The 12,529-nt window shown below is 40.6% G+C and overlaps 2 protein-coding genes across 2 annotated transcripts in view; one reads left to right on the forward strand and one right to left on the reverse strand.

Annotated features, from left to right (window-relative positions):
- Positions 1 to 5,153, reverse strand: part of LOC114923435 (proto-oncogene Mas-like) — a 7,624-nt gene extending 2,471 nt beyond the window's left edge. The window contains exon 1 of the mRNA XM_029286414.1: positions 5,122 to 5,153. Within this exon, the coding sequence (XP_029142247.1) occupies positions 5,122 to 5,153 (32 nt within the window). The remainder of the gene's footprint in view (positions 1 to 5,121) is intronic.
- A 4,268-nt stretch (positions 5,154 to 9,421) lies between these two features.
- LOC107297935 (cation-independent mannose-6-phosphate receptor) overlaps positions 9,422 to 12,529 on the forward strand; it is a 66,666-nt gene continuing 63,558 nt past the window's right edge. The window contains exon 1 of the mRNA XM_015827301.1: positions 9,422 to 9,678. Within this exon, the coding sequence (XP_015682787.1) occupies positions 9,518 to 9,678 (161 nt within the window). The 5' untranslated portion in view covers positions 9,422 to 9,517. The remainder of the gene's footprint in view (positions 9,679 to 12,529) is intronic.

The following is a 12,529-nucleotide window of genomic DNA, read 5'->3' on the forward strand; positions in this document are numbered from 1 at the left end:
CTGTTTGCAAGGCACAACTGCTTCAGTTTGTTCTAAGCTGGAGTAAATAGACCGTGACCAGGAAGCCGATGGCCTCGGGTGTGCCACTCAAAACCAAGAGCTCTTTGCAGAAAGATAGCTGATAACCTGGGATTTCCTAAACTCCCTGAAACAAAAATCCAATAACCCATCTGGTTCAGAGGCACCTTAACACTGTTGAAGGTGAACCTTCAGTGAACCCTCTATGAAATATTTGCAGGATCTGCCTGATCATGGAAGGCTAGTTCAGCACAAGACATATCTAGTGTTGTTTGGTGTTAAAAATAACTAACACAAATCCCACATCTGGTTGGATGTAGGCGACTGCAGTAGACACTATTCCCCTCCCCCCTTGACTCATTTGTGACATGCAGATATCGCCACTTAGTTATTAAGAAGTCACCAACATGGTTGAATGTCCTGTTTTGGATTACACCTCATCTTTCTAGACCAGTGGTTCTCAACCTTTTTAATGCCGCGACCCCAACCGGTCATAAGTCGAGGACTAAACCGGTCGTAAGTCAAGGACTAAACCGGTTGTAAGTCAAGGACTACCCAACCGGTCGTAAGTCGAGGACTTTCCCTGCCCGGGAGCGCCACGCATGCGTGGTTCCGCCCCCTGCGCCGGCCGAGGCATAGCTGGCAAGCAGCAGAGACGGAGCAGGCCGACCACCAGCTGGCCCAGCCCAAGGGAGGTAAGGCACCTGCCGGAAAAGGGGGAAAAATGGCGGACAAAAAAAATGGCGGACAGCCTTGCTTGGTGACCCCCATGAAATGGTCGATCGACCCCAAATGGGGTCCCGACCCACAGGTTGAGAACCACTGTTCTAGACATCTATAGTTTTCCAGATGTACTAGGTTTCAACGAAATCCCAAAGGAAGGCAACATAAAGAAATACCTTCCTTTTTTTTTTTTTTTTTTTAGTAATGGTGCCATTAATGTAAGCTTGCTCTTGAAAAAGTTGTAGAAATTTTCTCCTTCTCTAGAAATTGCCTATCTACCCATTTGATACAGGTTTGGCAAGGGCGTTTCAGTCCAGCTCTTGCTGAAATATTTGCCTGATCTTCAAGGCTCAAATAGCAATCCCATCTGTCATAAAAATTCATGTGCTCTACTGAAATGTACATTATATTTCCCAATAGGGGAGAGCCCTAGGTTTGATGGCAGGCATACGGGCCTTTGCTGTTCAGCCCAAAAAAGGGAAAATGTTTTCAAAATCTTAGCTGAGGAATGTTTTAAGATGAGAAACCCATGACCCCAAAATGAAGGGCAATATTCAAATATTTTGTAGGGATTCTAAAACTCCTCAAACTCTGGGATCTACTTATCACAGGAGACTAATCTCTAAATTTGGAGTGACACTGGAAATTTAATAAAAGGAGTAAAAGCATTGCAGGAGGAAAAAGAATGAAAATGAAGAAAACACATTTAGGGAACATACTTAGTAGCTGATGTACTGCCTACATCTGCAGAGAATATATTTCCCAACATTCCTAACAAGCCTTTTTAATTTCAAAACTTAGTTCGTAAAACCATATCCATAATTCTAATGCAATTCTGTTGGTAAATTAGAAAGACTAATATTGCACTGAGTTATGTAGGTGGGGCAAATCGTTACGCTACTAGTCCTTTGATTACTTAACATGGACGTTCAGAGACAGAGCATCCCTAGAATCTCTCAACAGGGTTGAGAAAGACCTTCACTAAATTTCTCAAGAACTGCTGCCAGGAACTCTGGAATATCAAAGGCGTTGAAACCCCACCTTGTTCCCAAAAAGTACTACTGAAGTTTGGAGTCAACTTCTCTGGCCCTTTTCACCAGCTGAGTGAAGCAGGGTTCCAATGCAGAAGTGCAGAGTAAGATCATAGAGACCTCTGCCTATACAGTACTTCCACAGGGTCAACAACTTCCCAGAAAACATCAGAAGGCACCCCTGTAATTGTTTCAGTGGCTCTTTTTACCAGGTTCAAAGAAAGTCCAACCACTGCCAATAGGCAGGCAATCAAAACTGCATGCAGGATATCTAATGACAGAATAGAGGCCAAGTTCTATAAACAGATGTAATGGGTAGGATGATGGGGAAAGGATAGGCATGTATGCAGACACATACTTACAACTACTTCTACAAACTAAAATTATATTTATAGTTTACAGTATTTCTCGTGGAAATAATTAATGCTTAGTTCTACTATACAGTTCTACTATACCAGGGGTAGGCAACCTTGACTCTTTTATGACTCGTGGACTTCAACTCCCAGAATTCCTGAGCCAAGTCCGTGAGTCATAAAAGAGCCAAGGTTGCCTACCCCTGTACTTTACTATTGGTTAAACAAGCCAATAGATATCTATATAGATGCATTTATAAATGGAAGGGGTTTTCAAACAGTTCTTAATCATCTTAACTTGTTCCTTCTCTTTAATCATTGTTTTGGTATTCTACCTCTTTATCTAATGATCTGACTTTGGCATTAGCTTTTAGGCAAGAGAAAAGCAGGGAAAGAGGAAAAAAAATAACTTTTTCCTGAGCTGCTTAGAATTCTAGCATCTTAGTACAAGCTTTTTCCTGCTGACTCCTGGTCTGGCCTTTCTAAATTACTTTCTGATGAAAAGGATCACAGAATAAGGAAATGGCTGAAGGACTTGGAGGTCTCTGTTTCAGGTTTCCACTCAGCCTTGGGGCCCATTGGGTACCTGGGGGCTAGTCTGTTCCTATCTTAGCCTCACACCTCACCTCACACGTCTTTTTGCTGTGAGAATGAAATGTGGAAAGCTTCATGTAAGTCAGCTTTTATGTTCATTAAAAAAAGGTAGGACATATGTGCAATAAATAATTGATAAACATATTTGGGATGTGAATGCATGCATATACAGATTTCTGAAGTGCAATTTAAGAAAAGTGAAAGAAATGAAATAACATTTTAAAAAAGCTAAAGGGCTCATGAGATGAGTTTATACATTCACTGTATTTCTTAGGTGATCCTGAAAAGGAAGGTAAAGCCTCCAGAGGACAAATTCATGCCAATATTCATCTTGCATGAAACAGCACATCGCTAGGCAAACACAGGTGCTGTCAGTATGTTAATGGGCATTTCTGGATTTCTCAAAATATATAACTGAAATTTGGAAGTGCTGGAGTTCTTTTTTTTTTTTTTGTGCACTAAGGTATACTTCGTTTTTCAGCCATAATTTGCTAAATAAGCCAACATGGGCTGGGTTCAACATTACATATCACTAAGCCATAAACAGTGGTTAACACAACAAACAGCTAGATTCATATTACAATACAGTCTAATCCCAAATAACCCATATTATAGCTTCGCTCAATGTGTGAACTGAGCTTCTGGTTAAATCAGTATCTCTGGGAAACTGATTATTCTAGTTTGCCCCCAAAATAAGTTGCAGACATTGTTCCTTTTTGTTATTCTCTTACATTTCCCATAATGGCTCATACTGAATTTTTTTAAAAAAGTGAATCAATGAAGTAATCATTTTCCCAAAGGATATTCTCAGATGAATTAATTAGCTCCCTTGTCCTCTAAGAAGAGAGAGGTCGAGGGAGGGAGAGAGAGAGAGAGAGAGTGAATGGGGGGGGATTCTTCTTTTCTTTCCAAAAAGAAGAAAATATGAGGTAAGACAGGCAGAATTTATGTAAATACTGAGGTGTGCATTTGAATAAGGATAGAATGAAGTGAGAGAATGTTATCCACAGTATGGGTACATGAACCATATACCAACAAGAATGAGAAAATCCTTAACTTATGAATGAAGAATAGCTATGGACAAGATACTGCAAAGAAATACTGTTCTATGGGCCATGATAAAATGAAAAGCCAAAATCCATAGAAGCAATGCTTTATGAAGCCAACTGAAGTGTTACAAAAAGGTAAAAATTTAGAGTTCCCAAAAATGTCTTCATCGGTCAATAATAATAATAATAATAATAATAATAATAATAATAAAGTTGGAAGGGACCTTGGAGGTCATCGAGTCCAACCCCCTGCTCAGGCAGGAAACCCTATACCATTTCGGACAAATGGCTGTCCAGTCTCTTCTTAAAAACTTCCAGTGTTGGAGCATTCACCGCTTCTGGAGGCAGGTTGTTCCATTGGTTAATTGTTCTAACTGTCAAGAAGTTTCTCCTTAGTTCTAGGTTGCTTCTCTCTTTGATTAGTTTCCACCCATTGCTTCTTGTCCTGCCTTCAGGCGCCTTGGAAAATAGCTTGACTCCCTCTTCTTTGTGGCAGCCCCTGAGATATTGGAACACTGCTATCATGTCACCCCCCTCGTCCTTCTCTTCATTAAACTAGACATACCCAATTCCAGCAACCGTTCCTCATATGTTTTAGCCTCCAGTCCCTTAATCATCTTTGTTGCTCTTATCTGTACTCTTTCAAGACAGTTAAAAGCAGGGGACAAAAAGGAATCAGAACAAATTTTCCTAATGATGGAGCTACACCAATGTAGGTTCTTTGTGAGGCAAGATACCAATTGGATCTTAGCAGATACTGAATCTATTACACAAGGGTCTTTCCTAAACTATTCAGGTAGGAATAAACCAGTAATATTTTTAAGTCACCAGTTTTTGGAAATAAAGCTACCCCCAATATAGGGAGTTCTCAATCACATCTTGGAACCTTCAATCAATTTTATATTTTCTCATATCCCCAAAGCAGCGGATAGGTTGAACAATAAACACAATGAAAAGAAAAAGAGCTGAAATAATATATTTCTTATTTTGCACAATCGCCTCCTTCCTTATATTTTTCTCCTTTTATGCTTTGAAGAACTCACATTATCTGATGGTGTGGCATTCTTTCTTGTCAGAAAAATAGATCTTCATAAATATAAGACATTATATTACAGGTTTCTGAAATTCTGTACTTGCTATTTTGTTAATGCACACATCAATATAATAGGGAAGAAAAAAAAATAGATAAATAACCGCAATAGCAGAAACACAGGAAGATTGTGCAAGAATAGAAAAATGTGTAAGAAGGTGGTGCAAGAACAGACCAAAGAGAGCATTTTCTGACAGGAATAAGTCAGGCTATACTTTGGACCCTAACATACTTACTCATCAAATGAATATAATATTACTTACCCTTCATTATCTGGTGTAAAGTTCTGAAACATTTCTTTTCTAGAGAGTCAAGTGCCAACTTACGATCTTACCAAATGGTGACAGAAGGAAAATAAAGTTTAGCTAGCAGCAGAATGAAGACATTACTCACACATCTTTATCTGCTCACAATCTGACAAGTGGCCAGTGCTGGTCTTTATTTGTCAGTGCTCAGCAGAGCGAGTTTGGCAATGAAGAAAACTCATGAAATCATATGGGAAGAGGAAGAAACAAAACTCTATTTTTTTTCCTCAAGCTAGTTCACATCTGGCACTTGCTGACACACCCATGATAGCTTTTATGTGAACGCTCTAGGTATCAGAAATATTATGCATGTATACTCCCTAGGTATGTTTTGCATCAAGAATAATGGGCTAACACAGGGAATGGGCTAATAATGGGAATAACAGTAGAAAGGATTGAGAACTTAAATCTGAGTAAGATCTATAGGATTGACTATTTTTTTCACATGATATACTATAGAGAATTTCTTGCAGTAGTAGAGTAGAGTAGGGTAGCGTAGGATAGGGTAGGGTAAGGTAGGGTAGGGTAGAGTAGAGTAGAGTAGAGTAGAGTAGAGTAGAGTAGACTTTATTGGCCAAGTGTGATTGGACACACAAGGAACGTGTCTCTGGTGCATAAGCTCTCAGTGTACATACAAACAACAAAGTAATATCATATGTAATCTGCAGTGAGATACAGAAAATAAAAATATCAAAACTATTGGAGAGCATTTCACCAAGGCTGCCATTGGTGGCGCCATCTTGAGCCATATCTATTAATGGCCTTTTGAACTTGAAAATTAGTTCACTGCTGCAGCATTTACAGAGGATCAATCCTCTGTAAATTCACAGGGAGGGGGGTCATAAAAAATTCAAGATGGCAATCTTGACTGTGCAATTAAATATTGGCATTTTTACATGCATCATGCATGTGATACATGTAAAAAAAGATAACACAGCTTTAATTTTGCAGCTGTGGCCACCATCTCAAAATGTTGACCAGCTCCACCCATGGATGCTCCTGGGACCAGCAGTTCTGTTCCATCTTCTGATCCAAGGTAAAAAGCACCCAAAATTGATCAAACATTCTGAGTGAAAATGGGACATAAACCTGCATCAGTGGAAGAATGGGGTCTTCTCCATTCTTATTTTCTTTTTTCCACAGAGAATGGAAAATGGAGGAGAAAAGTGAGAGAGAATTCCTTATCAATTTCAATCACTTTCACTGACTTTTTTGAGCACGTATCTTATCATAGCTCATCTTTTTTGTTCTTTAAAAATTCTAGTGGAATGGCCTTCTTGGGGCCTGGGAAAGAGAATGACACCTCGTACAATATTGCAGGTTCAGAATCTCTGCACATTCCTCTTTTATGAGGGAAATGAGTAGTTATTGCTTGTCATGGACCAGGACTCATTTGAATCTGATTCTGAAGAAGCTGCTCCAGCTGAACCAGTGGCTTTCCCCTGGCGCTGTGTCAAGGCAGCGCTTGATGGAAGCAAAAAACGGCCACGAGACTCCAGAGGATCGTCTCACGATCACTAAGTTAGTTTGCCTCCAGCTTTGGCGTGCTCCGTCAGAGCGAGGGAGAGATTGGCGGCCTTCAAGTCTCTTTACAACCGGCGCCGATCAGCTGCTTCAATTTAGGTCATCGGGAGCTCGCGCTGGGCTTCCCAGCCCGGCACCGATCAGCTGATTATTTTTGGATCGTCGAGGGAGCTCGCGCTGAAGCTAACCCACCCTGATTGTCTTCAGGTAGAGTCTGCAAGAACTCCTGAATAGGGAAGGGAATCCCCCTCAGCCCCCCTTTTTTAAATTAATCCAATTATCCATTATAACCATTGTAATTATTATTGTAAGATGAATTAATAATTATTATTGTAATTAAGTTAATAAGGAAAATCCACTAGGGATGATACAACCAGCTGCTAATCCTGGAAGGAAGCACGAAACACACGTCTGAAGAGCAAGAGACTAAGTCGTAAACTGGAAGGATCCTTGCAAAGCAGAGGCGTGGCAACTTTCCAGACTAGTCTTATTGGAGCAGGAAGATTAACACAACCCACTAGTGGATTCTCCATCCAATCATGCTGGAGAATGACACCTTGTACAATATTGCAGGTTCAGAATCTCTGCACATTCCTCTTTTATGAGGGAAATGAGTAGTTATTGCTTGTCATGGACCAGGACTCATTTGAATCTGATTCTGAAGAAGCTGCTCCAGTTGAACCAGTGGTTATGAGGTTAAATGGAAAGTCTCACAAATGTTGTATAAGATTCCTAGCTAAGCATCCTGGAATTTGGAGATACCACAACTTTAATATTGGAAAATTCTCAACTTGGGAACTCATAAAACCAGCTATTCTGAAATATGTATAACAGTACATTATTTTTTTGTTCAAAAACTCATATGGATATTTTCTGCTGACAAATTTCAATATACAGTATGGAAAAATGCAAGGTGCCTAATTTGTGTTTGCATAAACATCTAACTAGATGGCCATCACTAAAAGGCATTATAAGGGATTGAAATGGTTCTCAGAAAAGAAATATCTTATAACAATTTTTCTGCAACATTGATATTCCCAAAAAAATAAAATGCTCAGCCCATCATCATTTTTATGATTTTTTGGGAACTTCCAAACAGTTAGATCTGTTATTTTATGTTTGCTCCATCTTCCTGTAAGCCCGTATTGTATAGGTATACATGTTTTCCATAATATTCAGACAAGAGGCAAACAAGGGCACAGATGTGTACAAATGTTGCTTGCCCAATTGTTTCCTATTTGCAGAATGCTGCTGCAAAAATGTAATCATCAAGAAACAACATCACATTGCTTGCATCATAGCATACTAAACCAAAGCAAAGAAATGTACTGGCAAGGATGAGAGACCCAAAAAATACATATTTATTAATTATACTGTAATTGAACACATTGTGAGGATGTTTATATAAATTGCATACCTTTTGTTTATACACCTCAAAGGCGACAAAGAAGCAAATCGTATTACAACTTAGCATGTTACCCAAGTAGATTTATACATCACAAGCGTTATGCAAATAGTACCAAACCACAATATCCTATTCATTATGTAATTAGGTTCAGTGCAGGGAAACCCTTACATTGATAAATCATGCAATATATTACAATATCCATTTGTGATCACGTGGACAAGAGTCACCTGAGGAACGTGACTGGTTGGACCTTTTCACACAGCACATAATTATTTTTATTATTTGTTAAATTTGTTTGCCGCCTATCTCCCTACGGGGCTACAATTCAGCTAACTGAAATACATGATGACCGCCACTAACTTGGATGGTGTTACTTGGTAAAAGATAGGTCAAACAAATAATAAATTTGAAGCACCTCGCTGGGGGCAATATTCCTTCAAATACCAATTACAGGAGGGAGTTGTGTTTGCACTTCCCTCTGGGATACCCAGAGGCATCTGACTGGCCACAAAATACCGACCTAAATTGGGCTAGCAATAATTCAGCAGTGTTCCTAACTGCAAAGTCCGTTCATCTGCACCATCCTTTTACATAACAGAAGCGAGATGCGCCTTCGGCAGAGGACACCGCTCTCTGGGGCAATGGCCTTCCTCTATAGAGCTGAACCTCTCTTTAAGCCCGTGGCTCGCTCCCTTATACACATTTCTCGCCTCCCGTCAAGAGACGGCCACCTCGCAGGCATCAGTTAGCCCAGGGGTAGGCAACCTTGGCTCTTTTATGACTCGTGGACTTCAACTCCCAGAATTCCTGAGCCAGCCTGGCTGGCTCAGGAATTCTGGGAGTTGAAGTCCACGAGTCATAAAAGAGCCAAGGTTGCCTACCCCTGAATTAGCCCTTCCCAGCCGAGGCAACCGGGGAGATTTTCCTTCTAACCCGGATTAGTACCGATGGGTAATAAAATGTCTGCCAGGAGAAAAAAAACAACAACAACAACCCCAAGCTCAGACAGCACCAAGGCCCCCCTCATTTCAACCCTGAGCTTAAAAAAAAAAAAAAAAAAAAAAAGGGGGTTCTCCTTTATTGGGACCTTCTTTCCTCCTGAGAAAAATAGGCGCCAGCCAATCAAAGCGGGCGCCCAGGCGAGGGAGCCCGAGGGCCCGTTCGCAAAGAAGCGCGAGCCAGCGCCGCCCCGCCCCGCCCCTGATCGAGCCACCCGCTCCCCGCTACCGTCAATCCTCGCGCCTCGCCTCACATGACTACGAGCACGTGACAGGCGCCAGTCGGGCCTGTCAGCTGAACGGCGTTGCGCGGAGGGAGGAAGGGAGGGAGGGAGTCACGTGACTCTTCCGCCAGGGCGCTTTCTCGCTTTCTGCTCGCTCATGTTAGCCGAGTAACCTTCGCGGAGCTTTCCCTCGGCCTGCCATGGGACGCGCCGCGTTCGCCGCAGCGTGCGGGGCTGCAGCGCTCCGGCTCTGCTGGCTGCCTTCCCTCCTCCTCTTCTTGCTTCTCCTCCCGGGCCAGAAGGGAGACCTCCCCACCACCGTAGCGGCCCAAGACGCCTTCAATTACCAGGATCTATGCCGGTAAGTGCCAGCCCTCCTGCAACGCCGCTCTTTGCTAGGGACAGCTGCGGCTCCGCAGGACTTTTGGGGAGGGACGGTTTGCGAAGGAATTGCCCCGGGCTGTGGCTAGGGTTGCCAGGTCTGCTTCCAAAAAATAGCGGACAAACGGGGGGGGGGTTTAAGTAGTAAAAAAAAAAGTAGACTGTACAGCAGGGGTAGTCAACCTTGGCTCTTTTATGACTCGTGGACTTCAACTCCCAGAATTCCTGAGCCAGCTGTGCTGGCTCAGGAATTCTGGGAGTTGAAGTCCACGAGTCATAAAAGAGCCAAGGTTGACTACCCCTGCTGTACAGCTTTAGATGACGTACCATTTCATCATAAAGCTTTTGAATTAAAAAAAAATGTCCACTATTTTGTGAAAAAAAATAGTGAACATAATGTGAAAAAAAGTGGACTGTCCACTCAAATAGTGGACACCTGGCAACCCTAGCTGTGGCCGGGTTCCCTAGTAGTTTCCTCTTTGGCAAGCAATGCAGCCATGTTGAACCTTAAATACACATTTGCACGACTTCCTGAAGAGTGCTTTCGCATTGAGATTTCCAAGTGCTTTTCTGCGCTTCCTCTGGGGTAACCATAGTTAAAGAGGAACTGCGATTAAAAAAGTGACCTTTGCAGTTACCAGACAACGTTGGCGTTTCAGATAACCAGCATCATTTTGTTCCATTTGGTTTCCCGAAAAGCTTGCTGCATGTCATTTGCTATAATATACTAGTTTGGAGGCAGTGATTTTACTTTCACTGAGGGGGTAACAGCTGCAATCATTTGTTTCAATTGTGCTGCCTCCTAAACTTTTCTTACAGAAAATTCCTAAGCTTAAAGAAAAACTTCTGGAACATGTTTGTGTAGGATTTCTCTTATTAAACGCTATTGCAGAATGCTATTAATTGCTTTGCTCAGATTTCCTCTGTAAGTGTACTAACAAACTATGTAAACATTGTTTTGTGGCTAGAGATCAGAGGTGTTGAACAGTCTTTAAATATAGGGGCTATTGTGAACCTAAACAGCAAGAAAAACCTGTTTCTTTCCGTAGATAGGCAACAGAAAAGAGATTGGGGTGAAAGAAAATAACTTTCACATAAGAGAATGAACTGGCTTTAAAAACTTCCTGCTGGGACCTCTTGGATTGCAGATAAATGGCTCCCAGTTCAATATATTTGGCTCGGTTTATGCAATATGTTCAGTTATGGTTGGTTTAACCAATTTAATACATGGATCAGCTGGGTTTTTACAACATGCTAAACCATGTGATAACCATAAAAATAAGTCACATAATTCAGCATATATGTAACATAACAGATACGTTAAGGTGAAAGATTATCTGAAGTTGCTCTATACTACAGTACACCAGAATTTGGCAATATAGCTTAAATAGTTGTTTAAAATGAGCAAGTTCTTCAGAGAGATAGACTGGAAATTTTCTCAACTTTTCCTGATGATGCTAAGAATACATGCACTCTCCACAATCTTTTTCTGGAAGGCATCATTCCAGATTCTGGTTAGTTTAGGATATAGCTAATTTACATGCTGCATACTACGGTAGTACATTCACCAAAGACATAACCGTAGTATTTAGTATTACCTCTGCTATTTTGGTATGCTATAAAAGCTTGAAGAATAAGTAATATTAAATCTCTGCCTCCTCAGTAGTATAGTATAAGGTAATACCAAAGAAATCATACCCAATATATAGAAGAACAATATCAGCAAACAAAGAAGTGTAGCAATTTGCAGGCTCTTTTCCTTTTAACTGAGTCAGTTAATGGCAATAGATAGTTTAATACTTTTAAATGGTATCTCCTCTGTGATATCTTCTATTCCTTCTTGCTTTATTACAGAATTTTAAAGCTCAGTTGTGATTGTAAGTCAAGGACTACCTATATTGGCATTTGATCTGTGTCAAGATTTTAAAGTTTTAAAATTGTGGGTGAGGACAAAACTGCTATATGTACCGTAGTAGGTTTAGTCAGTTTGGCTATTGTTAGGAGTTGTAATTCAGCAAAAGAAAGGTTATTAATTCTCAATTCTACATTCTCATCTGTCTCAGATGTAATATATTATGGGACACATTATTATTGCCTGTAGTTAAAAAGCCATTATATTTCCACCAATAACCAATTTCCCCATCATTCTATATACCTGCTTCTAAGTAAGGCAGTATTTAAAATGTAAATTTCACCACATATTTGATTGTCAAATTTTATTTTTTTGAAATATCAGGCTGTGTGACACAATGTTGACAAATGACAAATTTAAGTCTTAGATTTGATTAAGCACGGCTTAATTGACTGAATAATCAATGAATGCAACAAATACAGCCTTTAGTTGAGAAACATTTTGGTGTAATGGTTAAGATACAAGGCTAGAAACTGGGAAATTCTGTATTCTAGTCCTGTCTTAGGGCACAAAGCCAGGCATGTTGTCTCAGCTCTAGAAAGAAGGCCATGGCAAACCAGTTCTAAAAATTTTGCCTAGTCCCTGATTAAGGACTAGTCAGGACTAGAAAATTTCCAGGAACCAAGATTGACTTGGAGGCACCAAAAACATGCCATCACTTTTATTTACAAATCATACTGAGTGAATCTTCATAATGCCCAAATCCACAAACAAGTAAGCCATACAGTTGCAAGAAAAAGTATGTGAACCCCTTGGGATAACGCGGAATTTTGCATGAATTGGTCATAAAATGTGCTCTGAACGTCATCTAAGTCACAACAATAGAAAAACACAGTCTGCTGAAAATAATAATACACAAACATTACATGTTGTCATGGTTTAATTGAACATAACATGTAAACATTCACAGCGCAGGGAG

This window comes from Protobothrops mucrosquamatus, unplaced genomic scaffold, assembly GCF_001527695.2.
Source record: "Protobothrops mucrosquamatus isolate PMUCROS unplaced genomic scaffold, P.Mucros_1.0 scaffold3598, whole genome shotgun sequence".
Taxonomy (NCBI): Eukaryota; Metazoa; Chordata; class Lepidosauria; order Squamata; family Viperidae; genus Protobothrops; species Protobothrops mucrosquamatus.